Source organism: Ostrinia nubilalis, chromosome 8 (genome assembly GCF_963855985.1).
Source record: "Ostrinia nubilalis chromosome 8, ilOstNubi1.1, whole genome shotgun sequence".
Classification (NCBI taxonomy): domain Eukaryota; kingdom Metazoa; phylum Arthropoda; class Insecta; order Lepidoptera; family Crambidae; genus Ostrinia; species Ostrinia nubilalis.
In genome coordinates this window covers 15,044,862-15,066,876 of record NC_087095.1, presented here as the reverse complement: position 1 = coordinate 15,066,876, position 22,015 = coordinate 15,044,862, and the positions used below count along the sequence as shown (strand labels likewise).

The window sequence follows — 22,015 nt, the reverse complement described above, 5'->3', positions numbered from 1 at the left end:
TATTGTTTTTATCCTAATTAAACCCAGCAATTTTATACCAAAACAAAATAAAAATAAAGATGAAATGATAGCAATTATATTAAATGAAATATCATAGTACATTATGGTGACATATTTGTCTATATTTTATAACAGACAAAGCATAAAGTGATAATTTATAAATATTGAAATGATGAAGCTGTTGCTAAATTAATTAAAATATAAATTGCTTAAAGTATTTAACTACATGAAATCCAAGCAAAAATATAGTTTTAAAATATATTCGTTACTTACTACAATACTTGCCATTACGAGTGCTATACTTTACATTTACTGTTCCTAGCAAACAGGTGCTAATGAATAACTACAATAAATCCATCAGCATACGTGCTTCGATATAAAATTCAGTATAAAATCACTATAACGTTAACCCTCAATAGTTTTAATCTATGTTCTAAGCCTTCTAAGCTACTAGAGTAATTCACAGTCGTATACAGTGTGAGTCACGTTAAAGTGTACATATGAAAATAGATAAAACTAGACCTATTTTTATCGACAAAAAAGAGGTCAAAAAAATTTTGAGATTTTTTTTTAATTTTTTATAGAATTTTTTTTCTTCCAATTACTTATTGTAAAGAAAACGTAATAACTTTTAAACTAAGCGGTATATCCTGATAAAATAAAAACAGTAATAATGCTAAATAACAGGCGATACTAAAAAAATACATAAAATACACAAAAAAGGCCAACAAATAATAAAAAATTATACTTTTTGATAAAAATCTGCTTTAAAATTCGTGTTTTTTTGGTTATTTTATAAATTTATCCAAAAAATGCCCCTATAACAGGTGGTTTTTATTACTTTGTATTATTCTCTATCGTATTACATTCGTAAAACCAAAAATCGCATGTCTCTATCCCTATCACAACGTTTGCAATGATCGTTTGAACTAAGCCTCTCCGGGCGCGCCATTCAACGGTTCGTTAACTACGAAACTGAAAATGGCTCTAGATTTGTTATTTTGATAAAGAAAAGTTAGATTTCAAATAAAAACAAAAGATTTCTAAGTAAAATAAGCATTTTAGTTAAAATTAAAATTGTCTCTAACTGTAGCGGAGAATAATGTTGTGGCAGGCCTTTGTTCAAACGATCATAGCAAATGTTGTGATAGGGATAGAGACATGCAATTTTTGGTTTTAGAAAGATAATACGATAGAGAATAATACAAATTAATAAAAACCACCTGTTATAGGGGCATTTTTTGGAGAAATTTATAAAATAACCAAAAAAAACACGAATTTTAAAGCAGATTTTTATCAAAAAGTATAATTTTTTATTATTTGTTGGCCTTTTTTGTGTATTTTATGTATTTTTTTAGTATCGCCTGTTATTTAGCATTATTACTGTTTTTATTTTATCAGGATATACCGCTTAGTTTAAAAGTTATTACGTTTTCTTTACAATAAGTAATTGGAAGAAAAAAAATTCTATAAAAAATTAAAAAAAAATCTCAAAATTTTTTTGACCTCTTTTTTGTCGATAAAAATAGGTCTAGTTTTATCTATTTTCATATGTACACTTTAACGTGACTCACACTGTATAACAATTTCAACCTTATTCAATCCACTTTTAACACAAGAATCTTATGTTCAGTCTAAAATCACTAGTATTCAAATCACCAAAGTGTTCACTAAAATCTTTCTGAGTCTTTTGGAGCATCTACTTTCTAGAAAAAGGCTTGTTGGAATGTTAAATGTGTAAGATAACAACGCTGTGACGTGAGACCCTATTAATATCAAAATGCTGGTCGTCAATGATCAACCAACACGCGTGGCTTAAGAATTTGTCCTTTATCTTGAGAGAAGACCTAAACCTTCGTCTTGACTGTTCAAAGCAACTGCCACCCCAATGATTTAATAAATGTAATCCCACCGAAAACATTTTCATGTAAAATGTTGCCAAGACGAGACCATGATGGCTTGCATTGTGAAAAGGTAAGATCTGACGTAGAGCTAATTTTCTAAATCAACAAACAAACTTTGCATCTTATTCAAAATATTTGGCAAAGCCGTTTTGCTATCAACAAGAAATTATTCTACCAAACCAGTTGAAGAAAAAATCATTCCAGAATTCAACATTAGAGACCTAAGCCTAACTAACTATAGTGATGTAGGCTGACACGATGACCTTTTCGCTAACACATTGTAATTTATCATAATTACATTGTATATTATATATTATATATATAATTGATAGAGATATCAATCTCACTAAGATAACCTCGACCTAAATTTTACCCAGACACATAAAAAACTTAGACAGTATTCTTGATATTCTGATACGAGCGCGATCGTTTTTAGGTAGTCAAGTATCAAGACTTTCCCATAAAAAAACCTTGAATTTTATCAGGACTCACGTCAACAGCGCATCAACTATGCCCATCTAAACATCCAACACAGGTAACGTGACCTTTTTGTTCGCACAATGTGGTAAATGCTCCTCAAGCGTTACGTAGCTTTCGTAACAGCGCTCGCAGCGCTTTAGCTCGCCGCTAGGAGCACCCGTGCCGCTGCATCCAGCTCGTGTAGCGGGCTACGTCAGCCTGGGTGACGGTACGCTGGGTCTTCTCCATAGCGGCCTCCAAGTCGTTCATAGAGACAGGCGCTTCGAGCTCGGAACGCTTCAGCTGACGGATCTGGTCAGGACTCTTGCCGGCGATTTTGCGACGCATCGTCATCATTGCAGCGTCCCTGGAAACAAAAGATAAATTAAAACGCAGTATGCAATGTTTCAGATAAGTTTAGAGGACCAAGTTCCTTTAAGAAGACACTGCGAACGAGACATGAAAGAAAGTACAGCGCTACTGTAGATCGACATAGTCATAGTAGAATCACAGAATAATAATAAGTACTATGTACAGAAGTTTTACTTCGCGAAGGTATTTAAAAAAATGTATGCTCAATGTCATTAACAATATGGTGTAATTTAGCTTGTCTCAAGAGTCAAGCAAGTTTGTCAGAAGTTTTGTTGACAAACGTCAGTGATCGGTACTGCGCCGAAGCTATAGGGCTGACTTCGGTAAAATGATGTGACGTGAGGTGCCAATCTGCAGAAAATGGCGGAGGAAATACATTATTTAGCATGAATTATCATGAATAATATTAACTACTTATTTACCTCTCAGTGTCTTCAGGCAACTTAAAAAAGTACATTCTGTGTTTTTATTATTATTTAGGCAGTTAAATACTGCACAGTATTTAGTACACCATTTTCTTTATTTTTTTCCATCATACACAAGAATACGCGTGCGTGAGTCAATGTTCGCTCGTATGTGAGGCCTTGTCGAATAGTACTTTTGTAGGGGGCAATCGTGCGTGTTTTGTTTTCGATGTAAACTCGCGGAGATGAACAGGCCTGGTAGAATCGTCAATCATTATAGTTAAAAAGCTCTATCAAATGTTAACAGGACATCTGTCATACTCTTAAGGGACCGCACACTAAAGCTTCAGCCAAACCAACGCGTGCAGATCGCGTCGGCGATGGCGATCACTGCGCGTTCATATGCCATTGACAGGAGGCGCACATTTGACTTAAAACGTCCAATTTAAAAGAGCCCTTAATCTATAAGATTGTCTCACCTGCACAGATTGCAAATATCCGAACCGCTGTACCCATCGAGCTTCGTAGTAAGATCAGCGAAGTTAACATCGTCTGCCAACACTACTTCTCGAAGACACAAGTGCAATAGCTTAACCCTCGTCATTTCTGTAACAAATACATAAGTACAGATCGTTTGACCCCACCATTCTTCCGCTAATGTTTGTGTGTTATCGGTACACGCTAAATTATCTATGAGTGCACACGCATACTACAATAATGACGCTTGGATTGCTTGGATCAAACTCCCCGCACGTTTCCCTCGACCAAAAATTGGTGGGGAGCGTCTTCGTGGATGAAACAATCTATACAGATACACTGTACAGTCAAGGACACATCAGACTCATTTTTGTTCTAAAATAGCACCTAAACAAATACATAAGATGCCGCAGCAGGCCCCCCATAAGGTGGACCGACGATCTGTTGAAGGTCGTTGAAAGAATCTGGATGCGGGTAGCGCAGGACCGGTCGTTATTTATTTTATTTATTTATTTTATTTTACTTTATTCGGAAAACAAACAGTGTTAATTGACTTATTAACTATCTCAATATAAAGCTTTACACCAATTATATGTTTAATTATGGAAATCATTGGAGGAGGCCTTTGTCCAGCAGTGGACGTCATTTAGCTGAAACGAACGAACGAACGAAGATGCTACAGTCTTTATTAGAGATCTTACACATACCATCAGGGAGACCAATGTATATCCTCTTCTCAAATCGCCTTCTGAAAGCTTCGTCGATGTCCCAAGGGTGGTTTGTAGCCGCAAGCACCATTATTATTTTGTCTCGATTACTGGAAAAGAAAAGCTAAATTAAACCAGTTCTAAAGACTTGTACAAAACTTGCGTGTTAACTAAATCAAAGGTCGTCCTTCAGCAATCAGCTAGATGGTGATAGTGATACGCTACGCCGCCGCTAGAAATGTTGTGATGTTTAAAAGCTTATGTATGTTGTTACTATTGTAACCGGTTTTGAGACAAATAAATACCTTTTATCTATCTATCTATAGTTATTTTAAATAGCTGTCCTCTCTAGGTTATCTGAAAAAGATCGCTTCATAGCGCTTAAATTGTGCAGTCTCTTTTGTGTACGCGTATTTTTACTTTTCTTCTTTTGTGTTACCACACAATTATACCAAAGTGCTTATTATTTATCTATTAGTTTTTAGTATACTTTAGTTTGTGATCTTACAAAGCTGCCGCGAGTCCATCCATCTGTATCAGAAGCTCTGCCTTGAACCTGCGCGAGGCCTCGTGCTCCGAGTCGGCGCCTCGCACCGCGCACAGGGAGTCCACCTCATCCAGGAATATCGTGCTTGGGGCGTAGAAGGCTGCCTAGAAAACGAAAATAAAAATAATTACATTGAGTTCCTATTATTATGAACCCTTAAAGAGTCTGAGAAATTAATGTGACCCGAGTTTCTTGCACTGCTTCTTCTCAGACCTGGCCACAGTTTTGAAGAAGGGTTACAAAAATACTGGGATATGTAAAAGCTCTAATTAAATTGCAAACAAAACCATGCACAACTATTGGCTAAACGACCTATTCAGGTCGGTGTTTTAGTTAATACATGTTTGCATTATCTATAATCTTTTAGATTTAAACTTTACCAACTAATTGAAACTTTGTTATTGGAATAAATACCATATCAAACAAAAGCCGGACGAGTTTTTCAGAGTCCCCTCTGTACTTCGAAGTGAGGGTAGCTGATGAAACGTTGAAGAAGGTAGTCTTGCACTCAGTGGCGACCGCTCTGGCTAACAAAGTCTTCCCTGTTCCTGGAGGACCCGTGAGTAGCACGCCTTTCCACGGTCTTCTAATGCCCTGGACATTGAAAAATTGGATTAAATTAATTTATCAATTAAAGATAAGCATGAACATAAAGTCAAAAAAGGACAACTGCCCCATGTCATAAGTAGCCAGGCATAAGGTCTTCATAACGTCCATTTGCGACGACAGTATGACATTTCCAATTAGATTAACGTAAGAGTTGTCACACTATCGTCTCAAGAGGACGATGAGCTTTTCAAACAACTGTCACAAGTAAGATGAGGTAATAGTTACCGCTTTGACCACTGGGTGTGACAGCTAATAAATAAAAATAAAATATCAGACAACCACAATAACGTATTCTTCGGATTTCATTAGGACATTATAGAACAAAATTACTTTCGTATTTACTGTGTTATTTACAAAGAAAATTACCAAAGATCCGTTTGATCTAAATAATAATAAAATTATATAAATTCGTTTTTTGGTACTTCAACGAAAACCTATCAAATATGACCGTGTGCAACTAGCTAAAGACGCTCAATTCAAAAGGTAATTACAGTAACACATTAGTGATTACACTGACCTACTTTGCATATACGTTGGACATGTAAAGGGTTGTTTGAAACACTTTCAAGAAAGCCAAGCAAGTCCTAAAGGAGTAAAATGTCAGGACGATTATATCGCTCACGCGAATCTCCAATTTAAAGTAGGCTAATTCTGAGTTTGGTGTTACCTTTGTGGGCTTGGCTTTATTTGAGTAATCATGCTTTACGAGACTGTGTGCACTCGGCGTAAAAGTCCCTTATCGCTAGATATACAAATATTGATAAAGGTTATTTTACATCGGCTACATTTTGAGACGCAAGTTAGGTAATCACGTCAATGACACCACCAACAATTTTTAGGCTTATGTGAGGTCTACCGATAACCGAAACCTTGACTTTCCAGTTGGGTTCAAAATACAAGCTTATTCTTAGTTTCAGTTCTCCAAAATCAACTGTTCTGTTATTTGACATGAATAAAGGATATTTATTCATTTGAAAATAAAAATGAGTCACATAAGAGTCCATGCTATTCTTGTATCATGTGATTATTACTACCGAGAAGCTACCCATTACCTCAACTAGCAATTTCGAGTTTACAATTATCTAGTTAGTGTAATGTTTTGAGACCATTACCTTAAAATAGTCCGGCATCACGAGTGGCAAGACCATAGCTTCTTGCAGCACGGATTTGGCATCATCCAAACCAATTACATCTTTCCAACGAACGTCAGGGTTCTTCTGCAATATGTCCCTTTCTAGGGTCTCTACTAAATGCAGCTCGTACCCCGTCGCATCGAAAACCTTCTCATCTCTTTCCAACACCGCCACGTCTCCTTCTGTAGGTATATCGGTTTTTCTAACAGTGGGTTTTATCGGTATAAGGTGCCTCGCCCTACCTCTGGGCATGCGGTCCACCGATCGACATTTCCTACCGCTTCCTACTGAAGATGAAGTGGAGGATGTCTTCCTGGAGACGATGGAGGGGAGAGTGGGCTGGATGTTGGGGTCTCGACGTCGCAATGTGCCGGCCCACTTTTCTGTCGTCGGGTCATTTTGCTTTGAAGTGTCCATTGGTTGTATTTGGAAGGTGTATGCTTGTGTTGGCTTTACCACTGAAATGAATGACCTTTATTTAGTTTCTGAATATAAATCTTCAGAGTTTCTGTCACAATAGTTTCCAAACACAATATTTTGTGTAAGATAGTAAAAAAATGGATCCTAGAAGAACCTTAATCAAAACAAATAGTTGACCCACGCACGAGGCATGGTAATGAAGAAAAAACAACTGACTAGAATATTGTGCAGTTCCTTATCACTACTCAACTCATGATATAAAGGTTCAACTCAAAATTCTTTCACAATCAACATCTCTATCACCTGTTGATCTAATTATATTACCTTGTGTAGGGGGATGCCTAGTGCCATTCGCCATGTGTGTATCCGGAACGTTCTGCTTCGCCCTCTCTCTCCGCACTTCGCTCCGTTCTGTCCTCAGGCCATCCCTCGGAGGCTCGTTCTTGTCTCTGCCATCTCCACCACGCCTGGTTGACATCCGCGCGAAGCCAAATGGTTGCAGGCTCTCTGACATCATGCGGTCCATCATCCGGGCCATTTGGTGGAACCCTGACGATGGGCTGGAAAAAGTTTGAAAAAGAAGATTACGAAGGCCAACACATTATGGTAAAATGTTAATGGACAGCAGGAACAATATAGCGTCTAAGGATAGATGAAGAATATAAGATAAGCCACGATAGCCGAACGGTGAAGGGGTCGGACTGGCTGACTCGTGATCCGAGGAACGCGGGTTCGGTCCCCGCCGCCGCTCGACTATTGTTGTGAGCTCACTCGTGATACAAGCTACGTGATCTTTAAAAAAAATCTTATTTTTCAAGCAAAGAACTCCTTGAACTTATTAAATAATAAATACAAATACTTGTCGTACTTTGAGATGCATAATTAACAAAATACCTTTGCTCCAAATCCAATTATGTATTAAGAATTACACCCGTGGTTTAGATCATACATTGGGCCAGGACTTTTATAATAAAAACTATTATGGAACATTTTGAAATAAACATAAGTGCACCCACAGGCAGAAACAAGTCTTATAATTTTCAGACCTACGAATACCACCTACAAGTATAAACTTACATGTCAAGCGATCCTTGACTCTATTACATTTAATCACTTTCATAGCTCGAGGAAAGCCGTGATAAGAACACTATTAACTATAATGACGTTGGGAAAAGTATTTTCATTAATCATTACGACCACAAAAGTAATCAAATGTAGATAATGTGATAACATTTCTGCTACGAAATGCTACGAGACTACGAATGTAGTTAGTTTATTGTGGCTAAAGAACTGAACTCATGCATGAAGGTCCCGGGTTCGATCTTGGGCACACACAAAATTGGTGAAGAAATAACCATAAAGTAACAACATAGCAGTAATATTTACAGTAGTTTAGCTTTAACAACGTTTGACAATTAATAAAACCTATCCCCTTTTTCAAATCTATAGGAAAAGACTTTGAGAAAGATGTCCATGTCAGCAGGAACCGAGCACATATCTGTACCCACATTTCTATTCTCCTTAAATGAAATTAAAGCCAGAGGGGGTTGCTAGTAGTAACAATTTCCTTTTTGTACCTTCCTACAGATAGAAACATTTGTAGAAAACTTGTTCGTTGACAGTTTTCCTGATAACCACCAAAATAATCTATCATCTTTGAGCATCTGAAATGCTACGTACCCAAAAAACGGATCATGCTGGAAGTACTGTCTCAGTCCCGCCACGTTGGGGATCAACGTATCACCGAATCCAAAATCCATCCTGAGTCTCAGCACTCTTCTGACTTTTGCTAAGAACATAAGTAATTGTTTGTGTGTAGCATTCAAATGGAGGTCACTGTAGGTCACGGAAACATAATTTCTCAGGTATATAAGTATGGAAAGTGTGTCATTACTTTTGTTGAACCGGGCTGGAAAATATCGTGTGCTATTTGACAGGTCTGTTATGGTGCGGTTGCCATGGCAACGCGGTTGCGGAAACCGACCACTGACCGCGGCAATGGTTGCGTACGGCCGTACAAACTTATCAAATTTTCGGTCAAATTACATTTTTGTGATTCAACACCTTATTTCTTATGCAATAAAGCTCTTGGCCCCTTCGTCTTATAGAAGTTTATATTGGTGTTTGGATGAAAGGCTCTTGACTGTTCTACTTTTTTTTGACGTCATTACGTTTTATTTATAATGCGTTTGTTACATGTTTATTATTTCTTTAATAATGAACTTAATTTGGGAAAAGTTACAATTTAAAATAAATAAAATCTATATTACAGTACAAAAGACATAAACGAGCGCTAAAACAATAAAAAAATAACTTTCAAAAACGCAATTGAGTTTACCTACGCAAGTTGCAAATAAAAATCACGAAAAATCAAAATGATTACTTAGTTTTATAACTTTTGAATAGAATAAATGATAAAATCTAAAATAAGAACCTCTTGAAACATCGGATCTCATTCAAACATGTACGAGAGGTCTCAATCTTTTAAATTAGTGAGACTAATGGTTTCACATTCACATTCACTGAATACTTATTAAGTACAGTCCTTGGTCCAGCAGTGGACGTCTTTCGGCTGAAACGAACGAACAGTTGTATTATTTTTTATTCAATATTTTTACATAGGATGCAACTGTTACTGCAAAAGTGTACAGCCGAGAGGCATCTTAACACGTCCTCTATCATCTATGTGGTGAATTCCATATCTTGGGCACATACATCTTACTTCCCTCGAATAAGTTTAAATACCTGACCTAACTAACGTGAATCATCAGCGATATTTCCGCCTGAAAAACGGCTACACTGTTGCCAGGTACATCGTTGCAAATTGCTATCAGAGGTCAATAACTATTCCACATCGCATCGTCACCTACTTTGCAGCTTGCAAACTTCGACTTGCATTGGGGTAAACGAACCTAATGTTTACCAGTTGACGGAAGGAGGGTAGAGGGATGTGGGTCAAAGGTCGATGACTAGACACCATGAAAGGTCATCGACATACACTACTTTCCATTCATTCGATATGCAATCGATTGAGATTAATTGCCTTAAGATTATTGGTGTTACGGTTATGGATTGTTTCTAGCTAAATGTTCTTAACTAGTTTATGAAATTACTAGTTATTGAAGACGCTGTAATCAGGTGACATAAAAGTAACGTTTCCGCATCATGCTTGTAGAATACTTATCTAATAACTTTAAAACTATGTTACTAGACAGGTAAAGTTACCAATTAATAACCTAGTTACTTAATTTGTAACAATTACGTATTCTTACGAAAATGGGAAAGTAAAGTAATTAGAAATTGTAAGTATTTGTAACTAAAATGTTGCCAAAAATGAGGGGACAACTATTATGTTTTCCATTTCCTTTTGCAGATTATTGTTTCACAAAGTTCAAGTTTGAATACGAATATCTACAAAGGTGATAGAAAAAAATTATAAAGTTGATCTAATAGGTTCTTGAATGAGTATTAGCAAGACTGCTGCTACAGATGCCAAATATAGAAAGCGACACTCCAAAATTATGCTAAACAATTACAGTGCAGAATCCTTAAGCAGGATAACCCATTTAAAAGTCGATTCGTCTTCAGAATCATGTCAAAATCAATTTAGCAGCGAGGTGAATGAATACGAACTCCTTAAAACAGTTACGCCTACAGGACAATTTGGTTTATTGCGAATTGCCCACTCCCACGCAGGCGTCCATGGACAGTCAGTCATCTCTATAAAAACAACGTCTTTGTGATAATAAAATTATTATTAATTGGAGTTTATTGAATCAAGGATCTTGGCTGTAGTGATGCTATTCTTACGGAGCTTAGGGTTAAAAGCACTGCTAGACAAATGTCCAGGTTAGGACAATAACTCGCGGCTCCGTTTCCTAAGGCTCCCGAGGACAGCGTCGGGTTTTAGTGCATAGCCTTCTAGCGGGAAGAAACCCCGATAGGATACTTAGACCGGAATTCTCCGGACAAAACACTTCTCGACGGAAAAAACTAAACCGACTGAATTTAACGTACATGCTCTCTTAAAATTCGCTCTTAGTCTTTTGAAACAAATGGATAGACAACTGGGTAACAAATGCTATATTACCTACCAAATTACTAAAAATATAAGGCCAAGTAAAAGAGTTGAAGTAAGAACGTACATTCTTATAACAAACCTGATTGTATTTAAGTACATCATAAAGACATTGTCTGAAGTTTTATGACCATTTGTCAATTATCATTAATGTGGGTCGGAAACATTTACCTCGTTTATGTTATTGATGTTATGAGCCTCGAGATGAGTCATGCCCGTAAGTGCCCTTTATGCCTATTAATGTATTATTGTAAGGTTTTTGGACTTATTTATCATACAAAATACCAACAATAACTTGACAAAATACACATTGAACATATATCGATGTACGAGTACGAGTCCTGCATTCCCGTTGTCCCCGTGATTCTTGTCCCCATGACGGGGACAAAGGGAATTTAATAAAACAATAAAAAATACTTTCTTTTGTCCCCATTAATAAAGTGGACAATGGGAAGGAATTTCTGGCGTGCCGTTGTCCCCATGATGTTTATAGTCAAACGATTCTGAAACGTGTACCTAATCTCCTGCTAAATACTGATTCTCATTTTGATCAAACTGAACATTAGAGATATTACCTAACTGTTCTTTTCCATGCCTAATTGCCTATTGTATAATTATTAATACTGACGGGATTGCTACCATGTACCTTAATTTTGAGTTTCCGATATTTCGCCACTGTTGCAAGCGCCATGGTCAAGGAGTAACTCAAAATTAAGGTAGGTACATGGTAGCAATCCCGTCAGTAATAATAATTTGTTAGTGACCATGAAAGTTTAAAACAATATATTGCCCACTGTATGTTTTAACTAATATAATTTGTACACATGGTAAAATATTGAAACGCCATTTATCATAGCTTTTGTTAGTCACGACAAACGTAAAGTCTAGACCAAAATATGACTGTACCCAGTCATTACAGTCCTAACTCGTTATCAGAATGATCTATGATGTATGGTGGTTAGAGTGGTTTGTTAATAAACCTTGATATTCTAGTGGAGGAATGGTGCCTTATAGAAATGATAATTTATTCCGCTCTGAAAGTAGTTAACACGCCTGAAACATGTTACTTTTAATAAACAAAGTCAAGGTTTCTTGGTATTTAATTGGCACTTGAACTAAAATTGGGTTTTAATTCTTCTTTCTCCAGCAGTAAAAATGTCTTAGAATAGATGAGACAGTGAGATATATTATGAATTAACTCTACCCGACATATGAAAATGTAGAGCTTTGTCATTTGCTTTATCCACTTAGATAGCACGAATATTTTATTTACGAAAATAAATAGGAAGGGTAAATAAATAGGTTATTTTGTCCTCCAAATACCAATATAAGTACTTATCTCTATCTCAAATCAAAAGATGTATGAGGTATGTGAAGTCGGATGTTTGTAATTATGTTACACTCTTACTCGTATGTTGATAATGATTACTGACTGTTTACGAAGTCCTAGAAGGAGGGCGTGATGCTACTGCAGATTACAGCTTCAGTAAGACCATATTCTTCGGAGCTAGAGACGGCGTTTACAAGTACTACAGTACTTAATATTATTCTGTGGTACTACCCAGATTCACTATTAGCGAAAAAGTACGGTCCATTTAATTCTAAATTTCTCCTATTTATACTGGCATTATTCTTGAATAAAATTTATACATAACTTGAGATTATAAAAAGACCTCGCGTGCGATGTCAGTCTGTTCGCGAACTGCTTTATGGCCTACATTTTAATAACGAAATTACAAAACAAAAATAGCTGAGAATGATAGATTAAGCCTTCTTGACCTTATAAGCCGTTTCGAATACTTAATTTCTTACAATTGCGTCATTGTTTCTTTTACTATTTGTTTTCTATTGCCCTTGTTTACTTTTGTATGTTACACTAGCTTTCAGCCCGCGGCTTCGCCCGCGTGTAGTTTTTCGGATCCCGAGATTACCCCTTACAATTTAACAAATATACAAACACACAAACTTTACCTCTTTATAATATTAGTATTGATTATATTGGTATGAGATCTTGCCGTTGTGCTAAGGTACATAATATAGGCGAACCTAATATTACCTACAGTTATGTGGTACACGTTACACCTTTCGTTTGTTTACCTGAATCATGAACATGCGTGGGTCACGTCTTTTTTTCATGTATAGCGTGGTTCTAGTTTTATTGTAATAAGCTATTCTGCAATACAAGAAATTAAATAGTCATTTTGTTTCAGCTCCTGTAATTCTACCGATCCATAAGTCCATCAACCATACAATACCACGGTCTCGCAGTTTTTGAGGACTCAGCTCAAAGCCTGATGGCTTTTTTGGTAGACCAAAATAGAGTAATTGATCAGTATCTTACCATCCCAGGTCCCAAGCGGAGTGGAAGGCAGGATGCGCGCCCATAGCTCCTAGTGGCACTCCAAACCCAAACTCGATCTTGACGTCTTCCCCCCTCCGGGCACCCCACGACCCTCGGGCTGTCCCCTCACGAGGCTCGCTGGCCCCACTTTGCGATGCGTCATTCGTCATTAGGACGAATTCGTTCTAGACTGTCTGGTGCTACATACATGCACGGGTGCTATTTGATTACTAATTCCAGTTAGTATCAAATGCTAAGTGCTGTCTTTGAAGATTTCAAAACAGATTTGTATCTACTGAAATCTGACGCAAGTAACTTTAATTTAACTATTTATTCTACTACCATAAAACATTAATCCATTATATATACCTACTTATTATTACTTAGGAATATTCGAAGAAAATTTTGGAATAACACTCCAAATTGAACAAGGTTTTTCAGCTACTGAAACTGAATGCATAACAGTAGCTTATGATTCCCGTAACTTCCTTTCTGCATTGATTAACAATTCAATATTATTATTATTATTTCAATAATAACATATTATAACAATTCAAATGCCATGGTCACACAAATCCAGTCAATCAATGTCAATAGCAAGGACACCCGTAGCGTGCAGTTTAAAATAATTTCACTACTACTGAACTTATTTCTGCTTAATTAGCATTCCCATAGGAAAAATGATATATGTTGTCTATTATAGGTAGTATGTCCTCTATCTAAAAATAATTTATGAACTGATAAAACCCATCATAAGAGTCCCAAATTACTATTGCGTCAAAATTAATTTTAACAATTAAAACCTAGATATTTTAACAGACACACCACACAATTCTACTCATCCAAAAATGCACAAAAAATACTGAAGCCCGTGAGTTGAATGCGTTAAATATATTTACAGTCGTAATCCTATAGCCGTCGTGCTACGAAGCAGCGGTGCTACGAGCGAGCGGCCGGCCCGCGTGTCCACGACTGGCGGACGATGACCGACGCGTCGCGACGCTTATTACCCTTCTGGGTATGCCCTAAAAACCTTTTCAGCGTTAACGTAGACGGTAACGTACACACTTTTTAATTCGTCGCTGCTTCGAACAAAGCGCTCGTGTGGGGTTATCTTTCATGCATAAAGCTTCAAACAGAATTAGTCACTGTAATTAATATGAAGACTAGACTGGTGCATTACTTAATTGGTTTTAGTTAATTTTGCATATCGACATGGAAGTTTTACAGAAGGAATGCTTAAAAGTATTATGTAGAGAGATGTTTGAATTTCTCATTACTCTTACTAACGATACAAGGACTCATAAATGTTTTTATGCACCTGCATACGTTTTACACCTGTAAACTCTATTAACATATTAGGTTTTGAAATGAATTCAGGTCAGCTGGTAGAGAATGACTTATGGCATTAAGCTCGCCTTTTTGTACTGAACATTGTTGTGTGTGCAATAAAGTCTTTAAATAAATAAATAAAATAAATTTGTATGATATTTGTCTAAGTACTTTTTCCATAAATGGAATGTTGTTTTAAATTTTTCAGAAGTATACAAATTAAACTACAATATCATTTTGCCAATATTTATACAACTTTAAAATAAATACATTACAAAACACTAAACATAACAAAATACAACTATGTAATACCAAACTAAACGCACATTAACAAGAACTCGAAGCTAAACCAAACGTACGAAACAGCCAAAGAAACTCCTGAAGAAGTACTACTGCCCAGTATTTCGTTTTCGTAGGGCTTCAGGTAGGGCATGTACTTAAGCACCATGTTAAGCATAGGGCCCCTGTCGGTCTTGTTCTGGTCCGAGCCAGCATTCTGTACAGCTGGTCTATAATGTCTAACAGGATCTGGAGGCTGCGTGTTGTCTAATATGTCTGGTGGTGGTGGCACATCTCGTAACTCGCGACGCACCTTGAGAAATGGTAGACCATTGTTAGCTAAATCTTACTACCCAGTGATCATACTTATACTTTAAATTCAATAAATTGTTATTATTGTTATTGTTATTATATTATCTGTGCTTATACTAAGTATGTAGGATTAGAAATCTGCTTTTTAATTTAACAGATTAATGTAAAGTTGAGTGTAAGCGCTGGACGCAGGCTGCTCTACCAATCGATCAACATGGAAAGCTTTGGGGGAGGTCTATGTTCAGCAGTGGACGTCTTATGGCTGAAATGATGATGATTATGATGAATGTAGAGTTGCCTAAATGGTAAAATTGAGCATATTATACTGATGTGTAAAGAAAACATTAGAATAGAAAGTATTTATTTGTCTCAAAACATTTATTTATTACTATCAGTTTGATTTTTTTGTATTACTAGGTAGGTACTTATGTTAATTATAACGAGACTTACCTTCCCTGGTGTCGATCTGATCTCTTCGAGGTTACGCTCCATGCGATCCAAAGCTTCCTGTATCTCTCGTACAGTTTCAGCTGTTAACAAATTGATAATTTAGTAATTAAAAATGTATGACTGTAGTTCAGTTGGGTGAACTTCAAAATTTTACTTCTGAGTACATCAGATTGTTTGTGAAGAATTTCTTTTTGTTTGCTCTTCATGGCGCAACTTGCATTTAAAAGTTTCTTCCTTATACTTACGATCGGTAAGATAATCTTCATCTGGCCTCAAAGTGGAAAAAATGGCTGTCTCATTCATATTCCTCGTGATGTTCTTAAAGTAATCATAAGTCAGTGCCACCCGTTTGTTTGTGTTTGTGTGTTCTGTCAAAGAAAATCCTGAATTTTCTTGGCTAACATCATCGGACAAAGAAATATGTTGTTGCATCATAATTTCAGATGAAGAAGTTACGCTCTGTGACTCATCAATGCTGCTTGAATTTTCATGCTTCTCTGTTATATTTTCTGTGGAAATTACCCAAAATTAGCTTCTCTACAATTGCCATATTCCTTAATCTTTGGTACATTTAAATACGTACCGTAATTCATATTTAGAGATTCTGGCAAAGACGTTAGGTTTTCGTCTTGAACATCTAGCAGTGCATATTCCAAATAAACATCACGATCTATCTTTGCATGGTCTGGACTAGGTATATCTTCGTGAGGATCTGCAACACATGATGAGTCAATTTAAAATAATTGTTCAAGTGCTAATTTACTTATTCTTGATCGAAACAACTTACTAGTGTTTTCTGGTGGAGAATGAGTTCCAATATCGTTTAGTTCTTCAATATTGTAAGATTTTGGACGTCCGATTAAAATAGCTTTCTTTACAGGCTTGGTGACAATGGTGACATTATTCACAGCTTCTTCTATCTTCATCAAAAACTTCGTTGCATTTATAAACTTATGCGCATCATTTTCCATAAGTTCATTATCTATATGAACCACGTTCTCATCTAAACCCAGTGTTTCTATAATATCTCTCTTATGCACAACATTTTCGTAATGAGGGGTGGTGATTTTGTTATCCATTGTAACTACCGCTAACTTGGTGAGATACAGCTCGTCTAGACTTCCCAAATAGTTCAAAATTTCATTATCTTCTATTTCTAATACTATACTTAACAGAACATGGTCTTCTAAACTCATTGTGCCATCAACATCAGTAGATGCGTCCAATTTGCGTTCTGGAATATTCACACTTTCTTTGGATATATTTCTCATTTCGTTATTTTACGCAAAATTTTAGTTAAAAAGTTACTTAGGTATAGCGGTGCATTTATTATATTAACTTACCTCCACGTAGTAGGTATTAACTAGATGTCTAAAATGTACGATGTTCAAAGTCTAGGCAATACACCTAACTTGTGACCAAATGAATTATGGATGCCTGTGGTGCATACAGGTAATTACTTATGTGAAAAAGTGCATTAAAATGTACAGGTAAGTAGAAGTATCAACCGCCTGCCTCAAAAAGAAACTACTGCCACTAGCAACAAACTGACAAAACTACGTAGGTCATTTGATAGCTCTTACGAAAGTTGCAGAGTGTAGTCAATTCTGGGTCAGGCATGGATCGCGCGGGACAGGCAGTGGCGGGGGCTGCTGGGATCCACAGCGCCCTGGACTGCACGGGGCCCCGGGGCGCGAAGTTGCAGACCAACCGCTCTACGCTCCTCAACCGTCCGTTCAATTCCGACTAAAAATTCGTAAGATATATACTTATGACAATATTGCAGTACTTAAGTACAGATCTATGAATATCAGATGCCCTCATTTGAAAAACGATGTCTCTTGGCCATTTTTGACGAGACTATATTCATAATGATTGACTCACCATAAATCTACTCCGACCACAACCGACCATGTAGCTTCTTGCCCAAATCATTTGAGCGAAATCGCCGTAGAACGTGACGTTGCTCATAGGGCTGCAAAATTGAAAGCAAGCACTTCAAGAAAATGTTAGAAACTATCCATCTTATTTGTAAGCCACGATTGCAAAGAGACTGATGTTAAAACAAATAGAGAAATTCCAGAAACTGTCCATCTAGCCATTTAATAGCCATAGTATCAGAAAGTTTGAAGATCAAGAGCAATCATCATTTGTGTAACTCGGAATCTATCTCGATCCTATCGAGTGCTTTCAGGCACACACAGTACAAACAGGTATAAAAACTAACATCATGTAAGAAGTGACGTTCCCCTTGTATAAGATGCTCTGCATGTACCACATGTCGACCATGGACTCCACGCGAAGGCCCGGGGCTTCCCCGACCACTGACGCCACGCACTGCCCCACTGTAGTCGAATCTGGACATAAAGATAAGAGACCGTAACCGTAATATTATAACCAGTCAGTGCAGTAGTGAGTGATTGTGAGGGAGTGACTAGGAGTGCTCAGAGGGAAGGAGTGAGGGAGTTCGACCTTCGTCTAAGGGAGGGTTTTACATGGTCAGACGTATGGAGATCATTAGACTGACTCATAAATAAAATATGTTTCATTTATGTAAGGTAAACTAAGAAGGGGCATATAGTACGCAGAACTGACGGCCGATGGGGCAGCAAGGTTCTGGAGTGGATGCCACGTACTAGAGATGAGACGTATTTACTAGAACAGATCCACACACTAGGTATTTTACAGTACTAGGCGGCACCTATTCCAATTTTTTAAATACTTGATCCACCTAGTATTTTATAAATTACACGATTTCCGACCTTATCATCAAAGTAATAGAGGTTATTATTGCGTAATCCGTAGTCGTGTATTACGCGCACCTAGTATTTCTCGCTAAGCTTATGTGCGAACGTAAAGATTCACTCCGTCTCTGTCTGACCAAACAAATTTGAGGGCGACGAAGCAAACGCACACAAACGTAGTCAAACCATATTCATGTAAATAAGAAAAAATATGTAAATATTTTTATAAACCAAATTGATATCTTTTAAATACGCCAACTTTTAAGTTGACAGTCCTAAGCCTGTTGAAGTATGAAGGGAGGAATTATTATTCAATTTCAAATTGCATTATTCATACTACGGTTGTATCTTTAAAAAAAATGTATTTTAAAGTCATATTACGTGGATTAGTCCGCACTAGTCGCGTCAAGTATGCTAAATTACTACGTACTAGGTGGAATAGGTATTTGGATCGAGTATAAATAAATACTAGGAATAGGTGCACCTAGTATCAAATTTACCAAGTATAACCCATCTCTACACGTACCGTAAAGCGCAGCGTAGGACGTCCACCTACAACGTGGACCGACGACCTTATAAAGGTAGCGGAGAGGCGCTGGATGCAGGCCGCCACCAACCAGCCATTGTGGAAATCGGTCAGCAGTTGACATCCTATGGCTGAAATGATGATAATAATGATGATGAAACTGAGAAAAGATTAGGTGATAATATTTACAGAGGTCTCTACAAGCGTCTCGCTCGTCAGGCGTCCGCGGCGGCCGGCACTGGTCAGCCCACCGCTGGGCTTCACGAGCCAGTTCTTCCACCCAACGCTAGAAGCAGAAAAGTGTTAGAAACAATCAGTTAAGTAGTTATTACTTAGAAGGTGACGGTAAATGTGTGAGGTTGATAAGAGTAGTCTGAAAAAAAAGTATGTAACGGAACTTTAAACTTGAATACAATTAGTTATGTTTATGTTGATAATAACTTATGTTTTTGTTGATTAGTTAGTAAGAATAATGGATGGCTCAATAAAAATATTTTTTATTTTTGATTTTGAATTCTCTAGCCGAATTGACTCTAGCTAACAGTTTGCCTTATACCCACACGAGGACTCGGACGCACGATCCAATATGGACGGAGCGCGCGCGATTAGTGCGCGGTGCATAGTCCGGCTATGTACCATGTTCCAGCTACTTATTGATTCATAAAATAGAAACGGACTAGGAAATGTAGAGCAGGAAAGCCTCCCACTAGATGGACCGATGATCTGGCGAAGGTCGCGGGAAGCATTTGGATGCGGATTGCACAAGACCGATCCTTGTGGGGAAGTCCCTAGGGTAGGCCTTTGTCCAGCTGTGGATGAAAGTACTTTATCCAGCTGTGGATGGACATCATTCGGCTGAAACGAATGATGTTTGTTTATATGCTGGAATATGAATCGTACCAACTTGAGCATGTTCCCAGCAGGAGGCAGGCGCCGCAGTCGCCCGCTCGCGGCCTCGCTGCGCCGCCGGTTTAGTCGCGCGACTACCCGCACTTTCTCCTCGTTGGTGAGGTGTGCGTCCATGTACCCTCTGCATCTTTCGCTTGGGCCGGGCTATAGCATCAGTGAGCTTTAGATTGATTATGATGGAGCTACAGAAAACTAGATTTCATCATCATTTTCTGCCATAAGACGTCCACTGCTGAACACAGGCCTCCCCCAATGATTTCCACAAACTAAATTTGAGTTGCTCCAATTAGTTTCCAATTTTGTAAGGAGCGAAGGATTACACATGGGATTTAAGTTCCCTCTTCCTAAGATATGAGAGAACAACATTGCCGTGAACTAGGATTTACTACTTTCATACCATCCCAGCCCTAATTAATTTGATTCTCTAGAGCAGGGTTTCTCAATTAATGGGTCGCGACCCAGTGGTGGGTCGCGAGCGAACATTGAGTGGGCCCTGCCTGTAGAACGACACACCACCCTACCGATCCAACCGCTGGGCAGCGGGTGACAATTTGTACTTAAACTTTGTTATTTAAAAAGTCCTATTTTAGGTATATTGGTAACGGTTAAATTTCTTATAGGGTCCCGATTTTGGGAACTTGTATGAGATGAGTCGTAGCCCAGACAACTTTAGGAACCACTGCTCTAGAGAGAAATCTCGCTACATGGTACCATGTCGAACCAATGGGCCAATGGGCTCCATTAGGAAATACGATTCTGCTGTACTTTAGAGCTACACATGTGAGACAATGCGATGTTTTCTGGGCACAAGGATATCAAGCTGGACGTCTTGTCTACCTATACCGGAATTCCTGATTAGGCTGCGATATTTCCCTCCATATTCATACAAGCTGTTTAATTACTCACCTGAAACTGACAGAAGGTATGTGCATTGGTATGCCCACACATCTTGGCAGCGCAATAGTTGACGGAGCGCTGTGCTAGTAAGCCTTGAGCGAGGACTGCGTTGGCGACCAGTGTTAAGACCAACGCGACCGCCCACCGCATCTTCAACGGTTAATTTTGCCTAGCATTTTTACTTTGCGTTCACTTGCTCTTTGATTTTGATAGGTGACTTTGTCTGAATGACGTCTAGAACCGTAGAGCACGGGCATCAGCATAGTAGATAATCTTTTGGTTAAGGTTGTATCTATGTACGTAGTACTTATTATTATTCTGTGCTATGATGCCCATCTGCTTTTCTTATAGCTTTTCTTTGTTGTCAGTGATCGTGGTCATGGATCATGGTAATGGTAATCCTATAACACAGCACCGAACTTTGCCCCTCTTAGCCCATAAAACGTAAATTATACCAGCAAAGCTTATCAAACCCATTGTGATATTCACAAATTCAAAATAGAATCATACCAGTTCGGTTTAATCCATAGTTCAATCCAAGGTTCAATCAATAAAATATAATGTCATTCCCCATTATACATGCAATGCACATTGAGCTGTATGAAAAGTCCCTCAATCCAGGTTGTTATCAAGCGATGTTCCCACTATACAAAGTAGCACTAAGTTGTGAATTAAATCAAATAATAAAAACATACATTTTAAGGAATATATTTATTTTAATTAAATAACATCACATATTAACAATCAAAAAATAAAAATGTTTCACAAATATACATATTATTATAGCAGAATTCATTGAGCTATTCTGAGCTAATATAATCGTTGCGCGACTATTAAATGCATAATTATCATAATTGCATATTATTTACAATACTGAATACATAAACTGATTTTATGATCGACCTATTTTAATAATATTGATAATCCTTGAGTTAAGGATAGTTAAATACAAGATTAATGCCCGCTTTCACCATCAATCCCTAATTTTTAAGTGATCCCTATGTAAACAAAATTCTTGTTATGTTTTACCATAGGGGTCACTTAAAAATTAAGCATTGATGGTGAAAACGGGCATAAGTCTACTCAATTATAGACTTATGCTACGCCGCCACTGA

General features: G+C 37.5%; 2 protein-coding genes and 1 long non-coding RNA gene across 7 annotated transcripts; all 3 read right to left on the bottom strand.

Moving 5' to 3' along the window:
• Positions 1–2,213: 2,213 nt before the first annotated feature.
• LOC135074010 (katanin p60 ATPase-containing subunit A1-like) lies at positions 2,214–14,419 on the bottom strand. Of its 5 annotated transcripts, none has more exons than XM_063968314.1 (9): positions 14,351–14,419; positions 13,452–13,715; positions 7,357–7,592; positions 6,592–7,070; positions 5,285–5,464; positions 4,832–4,974; positions 4,324–4,433; positions 3,619–3,745; positions 2,214–2,730 (listed from the first exon to the last, which is right to left on the bottom strand). In XM_063968314.1, exons 2-9 carry the CDS (start codon positions 13,619–13,621, stop codon positions 2,532–2,534), a joined length of 1,644 nt encoding a protein of 547 aa, XP_063824384.1. In that variant the 5' UTR covers positions 13,622–13,715; positions 14,351–14,419; the 3' UTR covers positions 2,214–2,531. The 5 variants fall into 5 exon arrangements, with proteins under 5 accessions (XP_063824384.1, XP_063824381.1, XP_063824382.1 ...); XM_063968311.1 differs by having other exon boundaries at positions 13,452–13,753; positions 14,277–14,410; XM_063968312.1 differs by having other exon boundaries at positions 14,277–14,410.
• Positions 14,420–15,015: 596 nt separating this feature from the next.
• LOC135074268 (venom allergen 3-like) lies at positions 15,016–21,104 on the bottom strand. The gene is made up of 8 exons (XM_063968553.1): positions 20,910–21,104; positions 19,995–20,147; positions 19,284–19,380; positions 18,052–18,181; positions 17,709–17,799; positions 17,408–17,570; positions 15,825–15,904; positions 15,016–15,375 (listed from the first exon to the last, which is right to left on the bottom strand). Exons 1-8 carry the CDS (start codon positions 21,048–21,050, stop codon positions 15,100–15,102), a joined length of 1,131 nt encoding a protein of 376 aa, XP_063824623.1. The 5' UTR covers positions 21,051–21,104; the 3' UTR covers positions 15,016–15,099.
• Positions 16,187–17,052, bottom strand: LOC135074269 (uncharacterized). Its single transcript, XR_010257793.1, has 3 exons — positions 16,612–17,052; positions 16,408–16,536; positions 16,187–16,333 (listed from the first exon to the last, which is right to left on the bottom strand). It is a non-coding gene; the product is annotated as an uncharacterized LOC135074269 (long non-coding RNA).
• Positions 21,105–22,015: the final 911 nt, after the last annotated feature.